General features: G+C 37.8%; 1 protein-coding gene across 5 annotated transcripts in view; it reads right to left on the reverse strand.

Annotated features, from left to right (window-relative positions):
- The window catches only part of LOC106080701 (actin nucleation-promoting factor WASL), an 82,721-nt gene that overhangs the window by 38,634 nt on the left and 22,452 nt on the right, over nt 1-21,635 (reverse strand). For 4 of the 5 annotated variants that reach the window (XR_001220256.2, XR_001220254.2, XM_013242174.2 and 1 more), the window contains exons 3-4: nt 2,869-3,096; nt 2,699-2,798 (exon numbers count right to left, since the gene is read on the reverse strand). Coding sequence is in view for 3 of the 5 variants with exons in the window: in XM_013242174.2 (XP_013097628.1) it covers nt 2,699-2,798; nt 2,869-3,096 (328 nt within the window). In the remaining 2 variants the exon portion in view is untranslated. The remainder of the gene's footprint in view (nt 1-2,698; nt 2,799-2,868; nt 3,097-21,635) is intronic. The other variant, XM_013242201.2, reaches the window with a different exon arrangement.

Here is a 21,635-nt window from a genome sequence, read left to right on the forward strand (position 1 = left end):
TGTGTGAAAGATTAAAACCTTAAATTAATGAGCAATCCCTTGGTACCAAATTGATCCGATGAAGTCCTTCATCGGCCGCCTCATTGTACAACAAACTGCTACAACAACAACTTAAGTCAATGAGATAATTTGGCCCTATCAATGTTGCTATCATAGACTAGATATCCACACTGTGCCAAATCCTGGAAAAGACCCATATAGGTCAACTCTTACCATCTCTTTGTTGACTATAAAGCCGCTTTCGACAGCTCTATATTTTTAAAGGTACTTCAATTTGGCTAAAAATTTTGTACGATTTCTTCTTAAAGGGTCTAGCATAGAGCTGGCAAACTATCGGATCGCTTATTTTTGTTCAATTTTGTTGAAATTTTTCAAGATGGTTTCTGGCAACATCTTAGAACAAGTAATAGCAAGCCATGTTCGGCCGGGCCAAATCATATACCCTCCACCATGGATCGCATTTGTCAAGTTTTTTGAATAACTTTTTTATTTTTTTTTACCCATATGGACCGTATTTGTCATGGGGTACAAGTCGTAGAAAAATATCACCTCCGAAATTTGAGGCAAATCGCAAATCAAACATTGCGCTCTCAAGAGGCTCAAAAAGTCAAATTGGGAGATCGGTTTATATAACAGCTAAATCAGGCTATAACCCGATTTAGACCATACATGGCACAGTTGTTGAAAGTCAACAAAACGCCTCAAGCAAAATTTCAGCCAAATCGGAGTAGAATTGCGCCCTCTAGAAGCTCAATAAGTCTAATCGGGAGATAGGTTTATGTGGCGGCTATATCAGATTATAGACGGATTTGGACCATACTTGGCACAGTTGTTGGAAGACGTAACAAAAGACCTCACACAAAATTTCAGACAAATCTCATAAGTATTGCACCCTCTATAAGCTCAAGAAGTCAAATCGAGAGATCGGTTTAAATGGCAGGTTATATATCAGGTTATGGACTGATTTAGACAATACTTGATATAGTTGTTGGAAGTCACTCTAAAACGATATGTGCAAAATTTCAGCCAAATCGGCTAAGAATTGCGCCCTCTAGAAGCTCAAGAAATGAAATCGGGAAATCGGATTATAAGGCAGCTATATCACGTTATGGACTAATTTACACCATACTAAGCACAGTTGTTGGAAGTCTTAACAAAACACCTCATACAAAATTGCAGCCAAATCACATGGCAATTACGCCCTCCAGAAGCACAAGAAGCCCAAAACATGGAGTGATTTGACCCTTTTATTGGGTTGCCCAAAAAGTAATTGCGGATTTTTTAAAAGAAAGTAAATGCATTTTTAATAAAACTTAGAATGAACTTTAATCAAATATACTTTTTTTCCTAAAGCAAGCTAAAAGTAACAGCTGATAACTGACAGAAGAAAGAATGCAATTACAGAGTTACAAGCTATGAAAAAATTTGTCAACGCCGACTATATGAAAAATCCGCAATTACTTTTTGGGCAACCCAATACAATCCCAACCGACCTACACTAATAAGAAATATTTGTGCCAAATTTCAAGCGCCTAACTTCACACCTTCGAAATGTTAGCGTGCTTGCGACATACGGACGGACATGGCTAGATCGACTTAAAATGTCATGACGATCCAGAATATACATTAGGCCAGGTCGATTTTTTTAAAATCATATAGCAAAAACGTAAACTACATACAATTCTAAGAAGACTCTTCGCCTTTCGACAAAAATTGTTTCCCGTTCTTCGATATTTCATATTCTTGTGAAGATACAGGTCGCATTTGTTTTTCGATTACCGATTTTGATAAAATTATGCACACATGTTCAAACATTAAATCGAACGTCTTGTGCAAAATTTTGTAAAGATCGGACCAACATTATGGCTACTAGAGCCTTGAAAGGCGATATCGGATGAATGATATATATGGGAGATATATCTAAAAATGAGCCGATTTTGATAAAATTATGCCCACATGTTGAAACATTAAATAGAACGTCTTGTGCAAAATTTTGTAAAGATCGGACCAAAAATATGGCTACTAGAGCCTTAAAAGGTCATATCGGATAAAATATATATGGGAGAGCTATATCTACATCTGAACCAATTCTGTTCAAAATCAAAAGCGATCGTTCTTGGACCAAAAAAAGTGGCTTGTCCAAAATCGGACAACATATGCGGCCTGTACCTTGATTACAAGAACATCGAATTTCAAAAGAACTGGAAAAAAATTTTGAAGTCGAGAAGCGCGGATTATTATTTTATTTAGATACATGGTTTCTTCGGAGAAACTTCTTGGAATTGAATGTGATTTACGTTTTTTCTAAACGATTTTTAATTTTTTTTTATTCACACAAATCAACCCGGCCTAATATACATACTTTATGGGGTCTTACACGAATATTTTGAGGTGTTACAAACGGAATGCCGAAATAAGTATACCCCCCATCCACGGTGTAAAAACCGTGCAATTTGACAAATGCAAGCCCTAGTAAAAGGTGGGTATATTATATCGGGCCCATCTTTACATGATTTTCTTCAAAGTATCGGGAATTGGACTCATTTAGTCCAAAGAATGGCAGTATTCTTTCTTTCTTGACGAAGTTTTGTGAAAGTCGTTTAAGGGAAAATATTGCTAACAACAAATGAAATGATTCAAGATTATTGGTTTTACAACAATGGAAAACAAATAAAGCAAAGCATCAACAAAAGCTAACCTAAATTCTTACGGTTCCTAGTTTCAATCGTTTTATCCACAGCACGATAAAATGAATCACATTCATCTTCCGACACAAAGTTTAAACCAACATGGCCATCCTGAAAAATGGCAAAAAAATGTTTGATTAGATATTTAAGGGATACATGAAAAGTTTTTATTTGTACTCACCTGTCCCTCAAAAGTCAATAGAAATGAGCGGGCCTTATTTAGTTTCATGGCATCATATAGTTCATGTTGCCATATCAGCTCATGTTTAATTAGACAATAGGCCCTTAAAAAATAGGAACGCAAATCCCAGTCCTTGACGAAACACACAACGCCCGTATATTTCTTTTTCCAATGGGAGTGTGCGGAAGCTTCGGTTTTATAGATTTGTACCACGGCCGTATTGAGAGTCTGTAAATAAAAAAAAACAGCAAAAATTAGTAAAAATATTCATATTAAAATAGATGTTTTAAATGGAAAACTTTAGTTTTAAAGTAACTTTTGTTTTTTTTTTATGGTAAAACCTCTTTTTCAAGTTTTCAGAACTTCCGTTTTTAGAAATTGTACAACCAGTCTTCTTGAATGCGGGTGTTTGAATACGTCTACAAAAAGAACTGGCATGGTGTCCAACCCTTTGTGTTTTAAAATGCCATAACTTTGGCTGACAATGTCTACCTTAAATATGTATGTATTTTTTATACTTCCTTTTGCTTATGTCTCCAAGCCAACAAACATTATGTGTCACTGTGATTTTGAGTGTGCAATAGGCGAAGGTTTGGGTATGACTTAAAGAAAAGCTATGCATGTGCAGTGGTTGTTGTTGTTATGTAACCAAATAAATGTGGAGGTAGGTATCCTCATCAAACTCTATTAGAAAAGCAAGCTCGTTACGGTCCATAGTACCGATGGCCACGAGAACGTGATGGCCATTGGTTATTGAAAAGTGCCAATAACTCAAGAGCCGGTGCACTGGGCCTCTCAATGAGATTCTACACAATGAGTCTACACTATCCGCAAACTGTGGACATGTCGGGTAGCTCTCAGCTGAGCTTGTTATTATAACTATGATCTATATATAGATCTGAGCTCACAGTTCCAGCCAGTGTGTGGTCATAGTTATCTCGTTCCGGGCATGGTAAATGGGAATAAAAAAAACAAGTAAAAGCGTGCTAAATTCGGCCGGGCCGAATTTTGGGAACCCACCACCATGGATTCTGCTAAAATATCGGAGCTATATCTAGTTATAGACCGAATTGGACCGTACTTGGCGCAGTTGTTGAGAGAAAAAAAGAAAAGTATATGCAAAATTTCAGCAAATTCGATAAAAATCGAGGCTTGTAAGGGCTCAAGAAGTCGAATCGGGAGATCGGTTTATATGAGAGCTACATCATGTTCTTGACCGATTTGAACCACAGTTGTTGTGAGTCATAACAGAACACTATGTGCAAAATTTCAGCCAAATCGAATAAGAATTGGGCCTTTTAGGGGTTCAAGAAGTCAAATAGGGAGATCGAGTTATATATGATTCATACCATATTTGACACGTATGTTTAAGGTCATGGAAGCAGCGGCTGTACAAAATTTCAGCCAAATCCTATAATAATTACGCCCTCTAGAGGCTCAAGAGTCAAGACCACAGATCGGCTTATATAACAGCTATATCAGGTTATGGACCGATTTGAACCATACTTAGTACAGTTTTTGGGAGTTATAACGAAACACGTCATGCCAAATTTCAGCCAAATCGGATAGGAATTGCGCCTTCTAGAGGCTCAAGAATTCAAGGCCCTAGATCGGTTTATAGGACAGCTATATCTGGTTATGGACCGATTTGAACCATACTTAGCACAGTTGTGGGAAGTCATAACGAAACACGTCATGCCAAATGTCAGTCAAATCGGATAGGAATTTCGCCCTCCAGTGGCTCAAGAAGTCAAGATCGATTTATATGGCAGCTATGTCATGTTATGGACCGATTTGAACCATACTAAGCACAGTTGTTGGAGTGCTACCAAAACACTGCGTACAAAATTTCAATAAAATCGGACGAGAATTGCGCCCTCTAGAAGCTCAAGAAGTCAAGACCCAAGATCGGTTTATATGGCAGCTATATCAAAACATGTACCGATTTAAACTATAGTTAGCGTAGTTGTTAGAAGTGATACCAAAACACTACGTGCAAAATTTCAATAAAATCGGATAAGATTTCATTGAAACCATACTTAGACAACGCTAAGTATGGCTTTAATCGGTCCATGTTTTGATATAGCTGCCATATAAACCGATCTTGGGTCTTGACTTCTTGAGCCTCCAGAGGGCGCAATTCTCGTCAGATTTAACTGAAATTGTGCACGTAGTGTTTTGTTAACACTTCCAACAACTGCACTAAGTATGGTTTTAATCGGTCCATGTTTTGATATAGCTGCCATATAAACCGATCTTGGGTCTTGACTTCTTGAGCCTCTAGAGGGCGCAATTCTAGTCCGATTTAACTGAAATTTTGCACGTAGTGTTTTTATATCACTTTCAACAACTGTGCCGATCTGTGCTAAGTATGATTCAAATCGGTTCATAATCTGGTATAGCTGTTATATAAACCGATCTTGGATCTTGACTTCTTTAGCCAATAGAGCGCGCAATTCTCATCCGATTTGGGTGAAATTTTGCATGAGGTGTTTTGTTATGACTTCCAACAACTTGTTCTAAATATGGCGTAAATCGGTATAGAACCTGATATAGCTGCCATATAAACCGATCTGGGATCTTGACTTCTTGAACCTCTAGAGGGCGCAATTCTCATCCGATTTGGCTGAAATTTTGTACAACGGCTTCTCTCATGACCTTCAACATACGTGTCTATAACTTGATATAGCTCCAATAGCATAGCAGTTCTTATTCAATATTCTATGTTTGTCTAAAAGAGATATCGCGCATAGAACTCGACAAATGCGATCAATGGTGGAGAGTATATAAGATTCGGCCCGGCCGAACTTAGCGCGCTCTTACTTGTTTTATTTGAATATTGGAATTTTTTCAAGTATGCCGCTTAAGCAAATTCAATTTGGTCCCCTACAATATAAAGGCAAGGATATTTCAAAGACCCATACGTCCCACATTTCGACAAATCTATATCAATACCATGGCAGCCGGTTGTACGATCGGATTAACCAGATGGAATCCTTTATCGGACAAGGGCTGCCGCCTTAGTGCACAACACAGGTCTACGACAACAACAACAAATCTATAAGGCACTCCTACCCGACAACCGAAATTTTTCGCAGAACCCAACGGGGAAGTTTTTTTTATACGGTTGGCCACCGACCTTTACCCAAACAACGCACATTAAGCAGGGCTGCGGGGTCGAGCTTTTGAGAACGAACATATATATGGGAGCTATATCCAAATCGGAACCGATTTCTATGGAAATTACCAGCAATGTCGACAAGAAAATCTTTCCAGCCAAATTTCGAAAAAATCAGATCCGAAGTTATAATACCTTGTACCACAGTAGTGGTCAAACCAAGTGGTTTACACTGACAAATTAATTTGAAAATTAAGCAAAATTAGATCTCTTTCACATACCCTAAAAAAACAAGTAAGGAAAGGCAAAAGTCGGGCGGTGCCGACTTTATAATACCCTACACCTACCCTATAAATACAAAAGTGGGATTATATCTAATTCTGAACCAATTTTGATGGACCTCGGCGGATGTATTCAGATAGGTTATTAAAATTACTGTATCAAATTTCGAGCAAAGCAAATATGTTCCAAATGTAATAACTACGGTTGACAAATGACGGGAGATGGGAGCTATATCTAAATCTAAACCGATTTCGATCAAACTTTATGGATATTGTGGAATTCGCCGAGGAAAGCGTTGTACACAATTTTTGGGAAGATTGGTCAATAGAGTGGCAGTGGGTCTAGGAGTGATAACCATTTTATTGCTGTATTACTGCAAATCGGACGAACATATAGATGGGAGCAATATCCAAATCTGAACCGATTTCTATAAAAATCACCGGTAAAATTGAGGGTCATAGGAAAATCCTTCCAGCCAAATTTCGAGAAAATCGGTTAACAAATGACCATTTTATTGCAGTATTGCTGCAAATCGGACGAACATATATATGGGAGCTATATCCGAATCTGAACCGATTTCTTCCAATTTCAATAGGCTTCAACTCTAGGCCGAAAAACAAACCCATACCAAATTTGAAGACGATCGGATGAAAATTGTCACCTGTAGTTTGTACACAAATTAACATGGACAGACAGACAGACAGACAGACGGACAGACAGACAGGCAGACTGACAGACGGACATAGCTAAATCGAATCAGAAAGTGATTCTGAGTCGATCGGTATACTTATCAATGGGTCTATCTCTCTTCCTTTTGGGTGTTACAAACTAATTCCCTAAGTTATAATACCCTGTACCACAGTAGTGGTGTAGGGTATAATTAAGCAAAATTATATATCTTTCACATATCCTAAAAAAAGCAATCAAAGCTTCAAAAGGCAAAAAGAATTTCTCTGATCCCACGTTTCATTTCTGCCCTACATGTGAAGTTAAACAAATGTTCCCAGAACTATCATGTTGTGCTTTTCTAATTTAGCCTCAAATGTCATTAAGTTTGACTAAAAGTATCTATAACCACTGTGTTGCGTTGCCCGCCCTAGCTTAGGGCAGCGTAAAAAAATTGGACTTAGTCAAACTAAGTGGTAGTAAAGGCAGTCGTTGTAACATCACTTTATTCCATATCAATCCATACGCGTACATTTGCATACAAATTAACTATTTGCAGTGTTTTTGTGCCTCTTGTTTTTTCTCTGTGTTGTTTCTTCGCAGTGGTGTTTTGAAATGCAATCGTTAAATTCAAACAAACATGGCTCGTATGCGAGTGGAGACTTACAGTTGTCTGTCCACCATCAGTGGTCGGTCGAATGTGGCCAAAAGGCAACAAATATGCGATTTTTCAGCAGCAGCAGCGGGAGCAAGCAATCCATCCAACAAAAGTGAAGCGCGCAAACATTGAAATGTGTTGCTTGCTGCATTTCGCAGGGCATTTTTACATGTCAGTCACGTTCGAATAATATCAACTATTGTCGCCAATTGCTGTTGTGACACGATAGCGAATTGGAAGTATAGCCAGCTAGCTAGCCAGCTATATTAGATGACAACAATACCTGCATGCCGAAGACTTATGTGTTAGAGTGTAACATTTTATTTGAAATGCGAAATCTCTAAAGCTTATTTTTATAACATTTGAATGGTAACGTTCATCAATTCAAACGACGAATGTGTGAAGAGGTTTTATTGTTGTTGTTGCTGTCGCTGTTGTTATTATTATTGTTGTTGGCACCAAAATAAGCCTAAGCTTGACTTTGTCCAGGCCCTGGGCGGGCACGTGAATTAAAAATGCGGGGGTGTATTTGGAGTGAACGGAAATCGACGAGAGTAAAACTGTTTTGATCAAATTCTGAAGCATAGGTGGTGGTGGCATGACATAAATTTAAAAATTATTCTGGTCAAACATCAATGCATAAATTCAAAAAGTTAAGACTAAATACATACTAAGAATAAAAGTAAAAAGGTGTTCATTTTGGCCTTGGGTAGCCATCAGCATGGATTTTACTAAAATTTAACACACACACTCTATATTACTCTGAAGAAATCAAATCTGGTGATTGTTTACGCTTTTAGTGCCTCTGGAAGTCTATAGAATCTAGTGAAGGCCTAAATGGACGACACATGGTGTGATTGGTACTTGTCCGAACAGGAAGCCGACAAAGATGAAAAACCAAAGTTGGTGGTTAAAGGATCTCAGGATACTCCCAATAGACGCTAGAACAGGGAGGATTTTCTTAAGTTGATTGAAGAGCTGTCAAGCGTTTGATACACCTCGAGAATAAAAAGGTTGGTGGCTAAAGACTTTTCTCATGCGAATATTTTGCAGAGCTTAGGTGGAGATGGGAAACTCCTTCCCGTCTGTGATTTGATGGAACATGAGGTAAGGGTCTTTGTACTTGAAGGAGGCACGGTAATGAAAGCCTTAGCCGAGTATTTGGTGACCCAAGAGAGCGTATACGGGCGGTGCACACCTTTGAGCATTATAGGTCTCTTGGCCCAGATGGCATCTACCTCAAGATAATGCAAGAGGCGCCAAAAACTCGCTTTGTCATATCGAGCATCATAGGTACTCAGTATTTGTGCAAGAGCCGGTGCCGCCCGGCCTCTCGATGAGACTCTCCGCCCGATACCGCTGATAGTGCCGACTGGCGTTCCAACTACTCCGTATGGAGCATTCCACTATCCGACCAGCAACATGACATTGTCCGCATAAGAAACTATCTTCGTACCATCTCTGCCGAGATCCAACAGGATTTCTTTATCACGAGGTTCCACAGAATCTCCCTGGGGTGTTTCTCACTTCTCCCTCTCCTCCTGACCACGCTATCTTCCAGGTTCGCATTAATAACCCTGCCGTAAAGCACATTATTAGTCCACTGGAAGATTATGGGGTGAATCCCCGAGCGATCCAGTGCTTCCTCAATATCCAAAAAGGGCGTCATAGTATACTCCTTCTGTCAGAGGGACGCCTCGCCCAGGACAGCTTCGAGTTGAAGAGTATGCCAAGGTACTTCGCCTCCTTCAACAGATGCAGCGTGATCCCGTCCAAGGACGGGTGTACCACTTGGGGCATGAAGGACCGTCTCCACCGACCTGCTTTTGAAGTATGCGTCTTGTGCCTCACTGAAGTTTTCCGGCGTCAGTTCCCCTCTCACCTTTAGGTCAATCAGTCTCTCCAGTTTTTTGAGCAAAAACGATGACAGACTAATGGGCCTAAAATCCTTCGTCGTGCTGTGGTTTGTTTTCCCGCTTTGAGGATAAAGACCAACTTGACCGCATTCCATGCAGGACCACGCGAGGCTCGCACGGAAAATCAGTTCTACCCTGGGCAGGGTGACTCCAAGGAAATTCTGCAGCAGTGATGGGATAATACCGTCAGGTCCGGTGTAAATGTAAATTGCAAATTTTGCCCATGAACATTCCACTAAGGAACAGGGGCAAACTTCCCATATATCAATGAGTGTATTCCGATTTAAGTTTAACCTCAATGATAAGGGGCCTCCTTTTTATAGCCGAGTCCGAACGGCGTGCCGCAGTGCGGCACCTCTTTGGAGAGAAGTTTTACATGGCATAGTACCTCACAAATGTTGCCAGCATTAGGAGGGGAAAACCACCAATGAAAAAGCGTGCTAAGTTCGCCCGGGTCGAATTTTGGGAATCCACCAGATTGTTCTAAAAGTTTACACAAGGGATTTGGACCGTACCTGACACGATTGTTGGAAGTCGTAACAGTACACTGCGTACAAAATTTCAGCCCCATCGGATAGTAATGAGGCTTCCAGGGGCTTGAGATTTCAAATCAGGAGATCGGTTTATATAGGAACTATATCAGGTTATACACCGCTTTAGACCTTAATGGTCGCAATTTTTGGAAGTCATAACAGAACTCTACATTCAAAATGTCCGCTCAATCCGATAACAACTGCTGCTTTTAGGGAGCTATATCAGGTTATAGACCGATTCAGATCATACTTGGCACGATTGTTGGAAGTGGTAACAGAACACTGTATAGGCCCAATCGGTTAATAATTGCAGCTTCTAGGATCTCAAGTCGAAGGACCAAAGTGGTCCTATATGGGAGCTATATGCTAATCTGAGCCGAAATGACCCATTTGCAATCCCCAACAACCTACATCAATAAGAAGTATAAGACTAAATCGACTTAGAATGTTATGACGATCAAAAATATAAGTACTTTATGGGGTCGGGAATTAAAACCGGGGATTGATATCCGCTAATGTTGTGATATCTGTAACCTGATTGCCTGAGAACAGGCAACTACTTTTCCGCATTCCATGAAACTAATTTCATTCTGTTCTTAAAAACATTCCCACCAAGGCCCCCCGTTGAGGTATTAAGCGATAAAACAAATGGTTAAGGACAGTGCTAATTATTCCCAATTCGCCTTGTCAAGAAGCTCGCTAACATGTCCCCTTGAGATAAGTGTAAATTAAAAATATTTTATAGAAAAAAATGCCCTTGTTACTAATTAAATTTTTATATACATCTTTCCACTGTGTTAATTATTGACAATATTTGTCATAAACGTAAACACAACGTAACCCTGTTACATAGTTTTTTGCTGTGTAATCGAAAATTGAATGAGTTTACATTGTTGTTAATGACATAATAGGAAAATACTTCTTGACATACAGGTTGAAAATACAAAAACATTGAATTACGACCATCTGAACGAGTGTTGATTTGCTTAACAAATTACAACAAAAAAAAAAACCCGTAGCAAGAAAAAGTCTATTTAACATAATCTAAAAACAATTTCGCACATTTTGTATTTTCAACGTGAGAATGGATAGACGCCTCGTTCGTAGTATGTGAACTCGTCAGCTGGACTGGATTGGAATAGTCACGCGTAGGCTGGCATTTGAATAGATAGATCTTCATACTCTTATATGCCATATTTTAAAAGGTTTATTTGCTGTTGTTTTTGTTGTTGTTTAGATGATGAAACTGCGTATGAAATATAGTTGATGCTGAAGTTGACTGGCAGTAAATGGTTGGCATGTGTGGTCTTGTAATATTGTAGAAACTTATAAAACATTTCATATTGCTACGCATTTCCACGTTGATAACAAGAAGTTTTAGTTTTGAAAAGAAGTAAGCAACGCACGCACAGTGGGATGGAAAAAAAGATAGGTGGAAATAAGACTGCCATTTTGGAACGGATAGAGATATCTTCATGAAATTTTACATTATTGGTTATAACTGAGGTATTATCCAGTTTATAAGAAAAATTTGAAGGCTTCCTCAATATCCAAGAAGGCCACCATAGTGTACTGCTTCTGTCGGAAGGACGCCTCACCCAGCACAGCTTCGAATCTAAGACTATGGCAAGGTACTTCGCCTCCTTCAACAGATGCAGGGTGATCCCGTCCAAGGACAGGGGCCCATTGGTGGGCTTTCAAAGTTGTTCACCTCAGCCCTAAAAAATTTTTTCAGGCTGTCAAAAGCGCATTTATAATCCGGAAAGTGCTTAAAAAGCCCTACAAAATAACAGACCTTAATGTGCGGGATATCTTTTATAATGTCCAAGAAATTTGACTAACAATTTTTTTTTTTGAAATTTTCGCAGAGGCTGGTCTCTTATTTTGTTGCTTGTGAAAGCAGTTCTGAACCGATTTCAAATTTTTTAACTGACTTGAAAAGCTAATAAAATGTAGATTTTCTTGTTGCGATATATGTTAAGGTTCGATTCTTCCGTTAAAAGGTTTGCGAGTTATAAACCAAAAAATGTGAAAAAAGTAAATGTCCAATCAATTTTGCTCACTGTACTGTAAAGAAGACTTAATGTAGATGCTCGTTTTAAGTGTAATTTTTATAAATTGTGTTAACTCTAATAGGAGATCTGGGAAGTACAATATTGGTATTTTTTACCAAAAAACCAGAGAAAACCCTTCGAGTTCTCAAAACGCAAAGCTGAGACCCCCAACTTTATAACATATTTTCATTGCCCCAAGTAATAACAAATTGGATTGAGGTCTCTACGGACATTTTATTAAAAAATGCCAAGTTTTGCAAACATTTTCCCCAGTATAGGGATTTTAGGTGTTTTCATTAAGAAATGTGGCCAAAATTTTTACTCATTATTTTAAAAAGATATTCATCTACAAATTTGTGAAAAATAAGAACGATATTTTTAGTAGTTTTGGTTTTATGATATTTTCAATTTGAATTTTATTTTATTACAAAAAAATTTTGATAATCGGACCATAAATGCGCTTTTTACAGGCCGAACAAAATTTTCTAGGGCCGAGTGACCAACTTTGAAGGCCTACCTATGGGTCCCTGGGACTTGCATTTAAACTAGATAACACATCAGCTAGGTTAGGCCAGGTAAGAGTGGCAGTCCTTTACAGACTTACTTAGACAATTTTATGTCCATTGTGATACCACAGTAGGGACAGACTAAGGCTTCTGGCTCCTACAGATAAGCCACAACAATGTAAAATTTCGTGAAGGTATCTCTATCCGTTCCAAAATGACAGACTTATTTCCCCTTATTTTATTTTCATCCCACTGTGGCACGTGTAATCATTGATAGCAGATGTTAATACGCGGTGAGGACACAATGTGATGTCCGTTGGTCAAAATATATATCGAAGTTTCGAAAGAAGTATTCAAGTGCTTGGACTTTTCTTAAACGGTGAAAAAATTATTTCACTTCCTCTGATCTTCCTAAAATATATACAACCTTAAGCATACCTAAGATGGAATATAACTCCCATGCATGAGCGGGTGCCCCAGGTCCTCCTTGGAGTTACTTTACCGGGTTCAGAGGAAAGCGATCGTGTTGATCGGCGATGTTAGGGTATCCAACTCTATTGCTTCCCTTGGGCACCATCGGAATGTGGGCAGCTTGGTACTATTTTATCGATACTATCATGGTGTTTGCTACGCAGAGATACGTCTTCTTAACCGATTTGAATCATACTTAGAAGAGTTGTTGAAAGTGATACCAAAACACCACGTGCAAAATCCCATCCAAATCGGATAAGAATTGCGGCCTCTAAAAGCTGAAGAAGTCAAGACCCAAGATCGGTTTAAACGGCAACTATATCAGGTTATGGATCAGTATTTGTGCAAATTTTCAAGCGCCCAGCTTTACTCCTTCGAAAGTTTGCGTGCTTTCGACAGACAGACGGACATGGCTAGTTCCACTTAAAATGACATGACGATCAAGAATATATATACTTTATGGGGTCTTAGACGCATATGTCGAACAGAATGACGAAATTAGCCAAAGATTAGCAAACTTAATTTCAAGATGATCAATTTTCCAACTTTTAAGGAAACATTACCTTTGGTGAAAAATATTTTTCTTTATATTAAGGATGTTTTATTTTAAATGGCAGGTTAAGAAATTCTTATCTTTGTGTCTTATTTTTCAAAAAGTAATAATTGGACAGCTATTTTTGAAGTAAAAAAAAGAATCAATCAGTGATCAAAATTTGAAACGGATGCTCATGTCCGTAAGTAAAAAGGGAATTAAATTTAAAGATATCATCATTATTTTATAGTTTTGGTTCTTTGGCTCGTTTTCCTACGAGTAAGGAAAAAGCTTAAATTTTGGGCCAACTCTTTTTTTCAGTATACTATCAGGTTAAATTTTAAGTCAATGATAAGATCATTGATCTACGTATTTGGTGTAAAATGGTTGGTTCCTAAGTGTTTTGATAACGAATGTTGCTTCCACTTTATTCCCCTGTAGTTTTATCTATCGACAATATTTATTTAATTATCCGTCATTTCGTAAATTGTGAACGTGAAGCTATCAGAGATCCTACTGTTTTGATAACATATGTATGTAGATACCAATTGTCTCTATCAATATCTGTTATTTTTGCACTGAATACTGTGTTTTTGCAAAGTGTTTTCGCTACCTCAGTTTGAGGATAAAGAATAACTGATAAGGGTTCATGAAAATCCATCAGAAACTCGAGTGCTTGATGCATTCAGCTTTTTTCCATTGCATTATAACCCCGCTTGACTTACTTGTAAGTTATATGGCTGTGTAATACAAAATGAAAAGGGAATTTAAATTAGCACGTGGGAATTGACTAACTGATTTTGAGTTGGCGGAAAGGGGTGTAACGCGACTCAAGGTGCCCTGATAATGTGTAGAAAACTAGATGGAAGTAAAGTGACAACGGTCGGGTGATTTAAAAATTCATTCCTTACTTAATCTTCGTATAAGAATGCCTAGCCTATGTGTGGGTTTCCTACTGAAAGGGCAAAAATTCAAATATGCCATTAAGGAACTGCTCAAGTCTTAGCTCAATGATAAGGGATCTCCTTTGGATAACCCAGTCCTCTTTGGGAAGAAGTTTTAATATGGCATAGTACCTCATAAATATTGCCAGCATTAGAAGGGGATAACCACCGCTTAATTTTTATACGCACCACCATAGGATGGGGGTATACTAATCTAGTCATTCTGTTTGTAACACCTCGAAATAGGGATCTAGAACCCCATAGAGAATATATATTTTTGATCGTCTCGAAATTCTAATTTGAACTAGCCATGTCCGTCCGTCTGTCGAAATCACCATAGCGTACGTCGTACGCGTATTGATGTAGATCGTTTGGGATTTCAAATGGACCATATAGGTTTGGATTTGGATATAGCTCCCATATAAACCGATCTCCCGATTTCTTAAGCCCATATAAGCCACAATTTTTTTTCCGATTTGGCTGAAATGTTGCACATAGTGTTCTGTTATGACTTTTAACAACTATGCCAAGTACGGTCCAAATCAGTCAAGAACCTGATATAGCTCCCATATAAACCGATCTCCCAATGGAAGCCACAATTTTCATCCCATTTGGCTGAAATTTTGCATATAGTATTCTGTTATGACTCCCAACAACGGAACTATGTACGGTCCAAATCGGTCTGTAACATGATATAGCTCCCATATAAACCGATCTCCCGATTTGACTTCCTGAATCCGTAGAAGCCACATAGTGTTCTATTTTGACTTCCAACAACTGTGCCAAGAACGGTTTAAATTGTATATAACCTGATATGGATCCCATATAAACCGATTTCCCGATTTGACTTCTTGAGCCAATGGAAGCCACAATTTTCATCCGATTTGGTTGAAATTTTGTTATGACTCCCATCAACTGTGCCAAGTACGACTCATATTGGTCAAGAACATGATATAGCTCCCATATTAGACTTCTTCCCGATTAGACTTCTTGAGCCCTTACAAGCCGCGATTTTTATCCGATTTGGCTGAAATTTTGCATATAGTGTTCTGTTATAACTCTCAACAACTGCGCCAAGTACGGTCCAATTCGGTCTAGAACTAAATATAGCTCCCATATTTTAGCAGAATCCATGGCGGTGGGTTCCCAAGATTCGGCCCGGCCGAACTGCATGCTTTTACTTATTTTCTGATATTCTCACCAGGATTCTAAACCAGACATTCAGCGTTAAAGGCGACTGATTGTGCAACTATGGGAGACCTATGGACTGGTGGCATATACTGACGAAATACCCGTACTATGCTGACATTAGAGATCTAGGGGCTATGGAAATTAGAGAAGCCGTTTGGTACTTTAGCAGTGCCCTTGAAGGCGATGGGAATGTTGCAAGGGTGGTCACCTCTTTAGGGGTAGTATTTAGTATGAGACACACATGACCTAGCAAAAGCTTGAATACACGCTAGTTATCCATGAAGTGTGTTGGTGTACTGTTGGGACCGAGTGATTTGGAGCTGCGCATTACATGTTGGGCCCATGTTGATAACAATTTAATGAAATGTCGAACATCGACTTGGGATCAATGTTTACAACCATGGCATGGAGTCATGCAGGAAGGCATCATGCAAACCAAACGAATGTACAGATATGGTGCCATTAAAGGCCACCATCCCGAATAGGCTTGCAAATTTGTCTTTGACGGTGAATGTGTGGGTTCGAATCCTGTGGAAAACATCATAGGAGATATTTAGCGGAATTTTTTCTCAAGAAATGTATGATGTTTTGAGTCATGTAAAACATTTCTATGAGCAGATGTTGCTCAACGAAAAGAGAAAATACTCTGCACTTTACGTAAGGAAACCAATGTAAATCAACACGATCCAAACAGAGGCAAAAGCTGACATAGTTTACGTTATGCAAAATAAATATATATCGCAAATGGTGACCAATTACTGTACAAAAGAAGAAAAAAAACTCATAGCGATATAAAATTGAACTACATAAAGTGTTAAAAAGGCTTTTGATAAATTAAGTTTATATTTTTTTAATATTAAGCTTTCGCTTTTAAGTCTTTATATAAAGGAAAATGGACTTATTCTACCATTTAATGAACAAACAATGTGTTCTACTTTGTATAGGAAAAATTTATTATCTTTCAGCCAGTTCATAAATGGCAGACATACATACCATGTACATAGGTAAATATATAACAATTCGATGTGAGTTATTAGACCTTACATGATAAGATAACATTCGAGATTAATAATAGAACTCAGTTTACTCAACTGTATACGTTTTTTAAATTTGCGCAACACCCATAGTAATGTGACAAACTAGAATGTTTGCTATAATTTGAGAAGAAAAGAAAAAACAAAAAAAAAACGAAATACCAAAACCAAACAAAATTAGAAACTTAAATGGGTTTTCAAACTAAATTAATAAAAAAACAAGCAAGGAAAGGCAAAAGTCGGGCGGAGCCGACTATATAATACCCTACACCACCAAGTCTACGTAATACTTTTAATATATAGCACTTATATCCAAATTTAGTCTGACTTTGATTTTGTATACCGTTTGAAATATCGAATTGAACCTTCTACGACTTTCTTAAGATGGTACAAATATTGTGGCTTCTACAGCCTTAAAAGTCGAAACGCTTAAAATATATATATGGGAGTTTTATCTAAATCTGATTCGATTTTGACGTATTGGGATGTCAATTAAAACAGCTCATGAAAAATTTTGTAAAGATCTAATTTTGTAAAGGACTAAAATTATATACAGCCTTAAAAGTCGAAACGCATAAAAGATATATATATGGGAACTTTACCTAAAACTGGTTTGGTTTTGATGAAATTTTTTGCATGTAGTGCGACGTTAAATAAAACATATTCTGCAAAATTCTGTAAGGATGGGTCCAAAATTGTGGCTACTACAGCTTTAAAAGAGCATATCGGATGAAAGATATATATGGGAGCTATATCTAAATCTGGACCGATTTAGATGAAATTTTGCAGACGTATTAAGACGCCACATGAAACATATCATGCTAAATTTGGTAACGATCGGATTAATATTGTGGCTCTTACAGCTTTAAAAGGGCATATCGGATGAAAGATATATATGGGAGCTATATCTAAATCCGGACTGATTTCAATGAAATTTTACACAAATATTGGGACGTCAAAAATAAAACTTTGAGCCAAATTTTGTAAGGATCGGACCAAAATTGTGGTTTCTACAGCTTTAAAGGGGCACATCGGTTGAAAGATATATATGGGAGCTATATCTAAATCTGAACCGATTTCAATGGCGTTCGTCCTTGGACCAAAAAAAGAGACTTGTGCAAAAGTTTGTGAAAATCGGACGACAAAAGCGACCAGTACCTTGTTTACAACATTGCATGGACAGACAGACAGACGGACATAGCTAATTCGAATCAGGAAGTGATTCTAAGCCGATCCCTTTACTTATCGATAGGTCTATCCCTTCTCCCTCTTAGCGTTGCAAACAAATGCACAAATCTATAATACCCTGTACCACAGTGGTAGTGTAGGGTATAAAAAATATTTAAACTAACAGTGAAAAAAGTGACTAGAAAAAATGCTATAACTTAAAACATCAAATATGCAATAAAAATACAATAATACACATATTTTTATGCTGACTGTATACCAGTATCAGTCCCCAGAGACAAAATTTCATTAACAAAATGTTTTTTAAAGGAAATTAAGCGGTGTTACACTTAATATTGATAACACCGCTATTTTTGTCAATAGGATTAGGGAGGAGGTTTTAGATGTTCAGGATTGGACGGTCTCCATGGAGTACTACTTCTTTGACCATCGTTACATTAGGTTTAGAATACCACGATCAGTGGCGAATCCGATAAGGTTCCGGAATAATTTGAAAACCAACTGCACAAAGTTCACAAGACTACTCAGAATTAGACTTGGGTAAGATAATTTAGATTTTCCAAACATAGGAGACATTGACGAAAATGTCAACAGGATTACGACTGCACTGGTGGGGTCTTTCGAAGATAAAGGGTGATTTTTTTGAGGTTAGGATTTTCATGCATTAGTATTTGACAGATCACGTGGGATTTCAGACATGGTGTCAAAGAGAAAGATGCTCAGTATGCTTTGACATTTCATCATGAATAGACTTACTAACGAGCAACGCTTGCAAATCATTGAATTTTATTACCAAAATCAGTGTTCGGTTCGAAATGTGTTCATTCACCGTTCAGCGATGAGGCTCATTTCTGGTTGAATGGCTACGTAAATAAGCAAAATTGCCGCATTTGGAGTGAAGAGCAACCAGAAGCCGTTCAAGAACTGCCCATGCATCCCGAAAAATGCACTGTTTGGTGTGGTTTGTACGCTGGTGGAATCATTGGACCGTATTTTTTCAAAGATGCTGTTGGACGCAACGTTACGGTGAATGAACACATTTCGAACCGAACACTGATTTTGGTAATAAAATTCAATGATTTGCAAGCGTTGCTCGTTAGTAAGTCTATTCATGATGAAATGTCAAAGCATACTGAGCATCTTTCTCTTTGACACCATGTCTGAAATCCCACGTGATCTGTCAAATACTAATGCATGAAAATCCCAACCTCAAAAAAATCACCCTTTAGTTGACCTCTTTGAGAAAGAAAATCAGCCCCAAAACCCTGGATAACCGGGGAGATTCGCATTTTCGGGAAAGTTTATTAGGATGTGCATTACACAAGGCTCAAGAAATACAATAAGATTATCAAAGCAGCAAAACGTGCCTTCTGGAAGCTTTTCCGCGAACAGGTCGATAGCGTTCAGGACGCCGTAAAGATGAAAATGTTTTTCTGAAAAATCCATGACCAAACAGAAACATTAGTAGACGACATGGGAGAGACAGCAGAAACAACGGAGGACAAGTTGAGGCTTTTGATGAAAACGCATTTTTAACAGGATACGACGGGACACATGATGACACCGGAATCTAAGAACAATGAGGTTGATCGAAGGCTTTGTCATAACAGAATTTATGGTAAAGGAAGCACTGAGGAGCTTTCAACCATTTAACTCACCCGGATCGGATGAAATATTTCCGGCGCTACTACAGAAGGTGTCGACCATCAGGCGCCCCATCTGGCCACTATTTTCGCAGCCTACCTTGGACCGACATATACTCGGAAAGCCTGGCAGGTGGCAAAGGTGATATTTATACCCAAGCGCAGCAAGTTATGCGACACCAAAGCCTACAGACCTATAAGTAAGAGGGTAGTGGTATACCCCTCCTCTCCCAAATTTCATCGAAATCGGATGAAAAACGACCAATTTATTGCTTCAAGACCTTAAACCTGAAGATCGGTCTATATAGCGTCTATATATAACGTAATTCCGATTTTATGACATCAGAAGGTCAGTTTTATATACAAAAATCTTTTATAAAAGAAATGGTACAAACTGTTTTTAATTACCATACTAACTGAAATTTTATAAATACCCAAAAAAGGTATTTATCGGGTAAATACCCACGCATTAGGAATTTACCCGGAAGAATCCCATCTCTATCAAATAGCAACCAAATATTAATGTTTTGGTTCTTTGACTCATTTTCATTGTCAAAATCCTAGGAATAAGGAAAATCTTAAATTTTCGACCAACTTTTTCTGTGCCTGGGACGGTTTATACCCGCACCTTCTTTTCAACTAAACCAAACCTGATCTAAAGGAAATTTTATTTAAATGTTGTCTTTGTAGGAAATTTTCAAAGAACTGAGAAAGGTAATGAAATCGCTGCGTACGAAAAAATACTTTGAATTTGCTGGGCAAACCTTATTTTAAATGAAAAATTTGCAAATAAGAACAAACACTACCCCGATGTAGAAATCCGGAAGAGAATGTGGACTTGGTTGGGTCATATCCTACGCTGACAGCGCGATGATATAGCGAGAAATGCTATATCATACTGGAATGGAGGGGACCCCCGATACTGGAATGGAGGGGACGCCCGAGAAATACATTTATTTACTTATTAGTATCCTGCACAACAAGATTTGCGCCTTATGATTACAGTAGAGGAATTTTATAAAAGTATGTATCATTTTACTTGAATATTTGAACATTCTAAAATATATAAATCTCTTCAATAACAACATATATTTAGCTTTAAAAGTTTTACAAATGGTCCAGGACAAAAAGTTTAATTAAAATCAAAAAAATTGTTATACAATCTTAAAACATGGTATATGACAAACAATTTAAATTAAAATTAAATAAAAAACTTAAAAGCAAAAATATTGTAAAAGAGAAAAAATATTATACAAAAAAGTAATTTAATAGAATTAATAAATAGAAGAGAAAAAAATTCATAAAAAGTAAAAATTATGTTTGAATAAAACTTAAAAAGTGTAAAGATACTAAAATTCATAGATAGATATACTCTCCTGAGTTATCTTGAAGGACAAAAAGTAATTTCTTGAACTGTATTGTGTTGCTAGTTTGCTGTAAGTAGTGAGGGATCACAATCCAGAGACATATAGATCTAACAAAGAAATGCCAATCAGAGACAAGGCTTCGATACCGAATAGGGTAATTCGCCTACCTCTATTCGATCTTGCAAACCGAAGTTTGTCATATAAATAACGTGGTTTATGCGAATAAATAATCTTATAAAGGATCTTAAGCGACTTAACACTCAGCAGCGTATCAAAATTTATCCCATATAGCAAAGACCCATATCTTGAAATACGATAATAGCGCCTCAACCTATAAACGTATCTGACAATACTGCTCAACCTATAAACGTATCTGCTTGCTGCATCGCAGCCAGATAATAATTTACATCCGTATAACATGGTTGGCATGATATAACTTTTGGCTAAAAGAATCCTTGTCTTCATAGAAGTAAAACGTTGTGTGAACCACAGTGATCTCAATTTGGCATAAGTCTGACAAACAATTACATTAACATGATCTGTCCACGACAAGTCCGAGTTGATGGTAATTCCATGATTCTTAGCGGAAGAAACAACGTCAATGCGCTGTCCGTTTATCCTGATGTAAGGTTCACAAGGATTTCACAAGATTTCGCCTGCGTAC

This window comes from Stomoxys calcitrans, chromosome 2 (assembly GCF_963082655.1).
Source record: "Stomoxys calcitrans chromosome 2, idStoCalc2.1, whole genome shotgun sequence".
NCBI lineage: Eukaryota > Metazoa > Arthropoda > Insecta > Diptera > Muscidae > Stomoxys > Stomoxys calcitrans.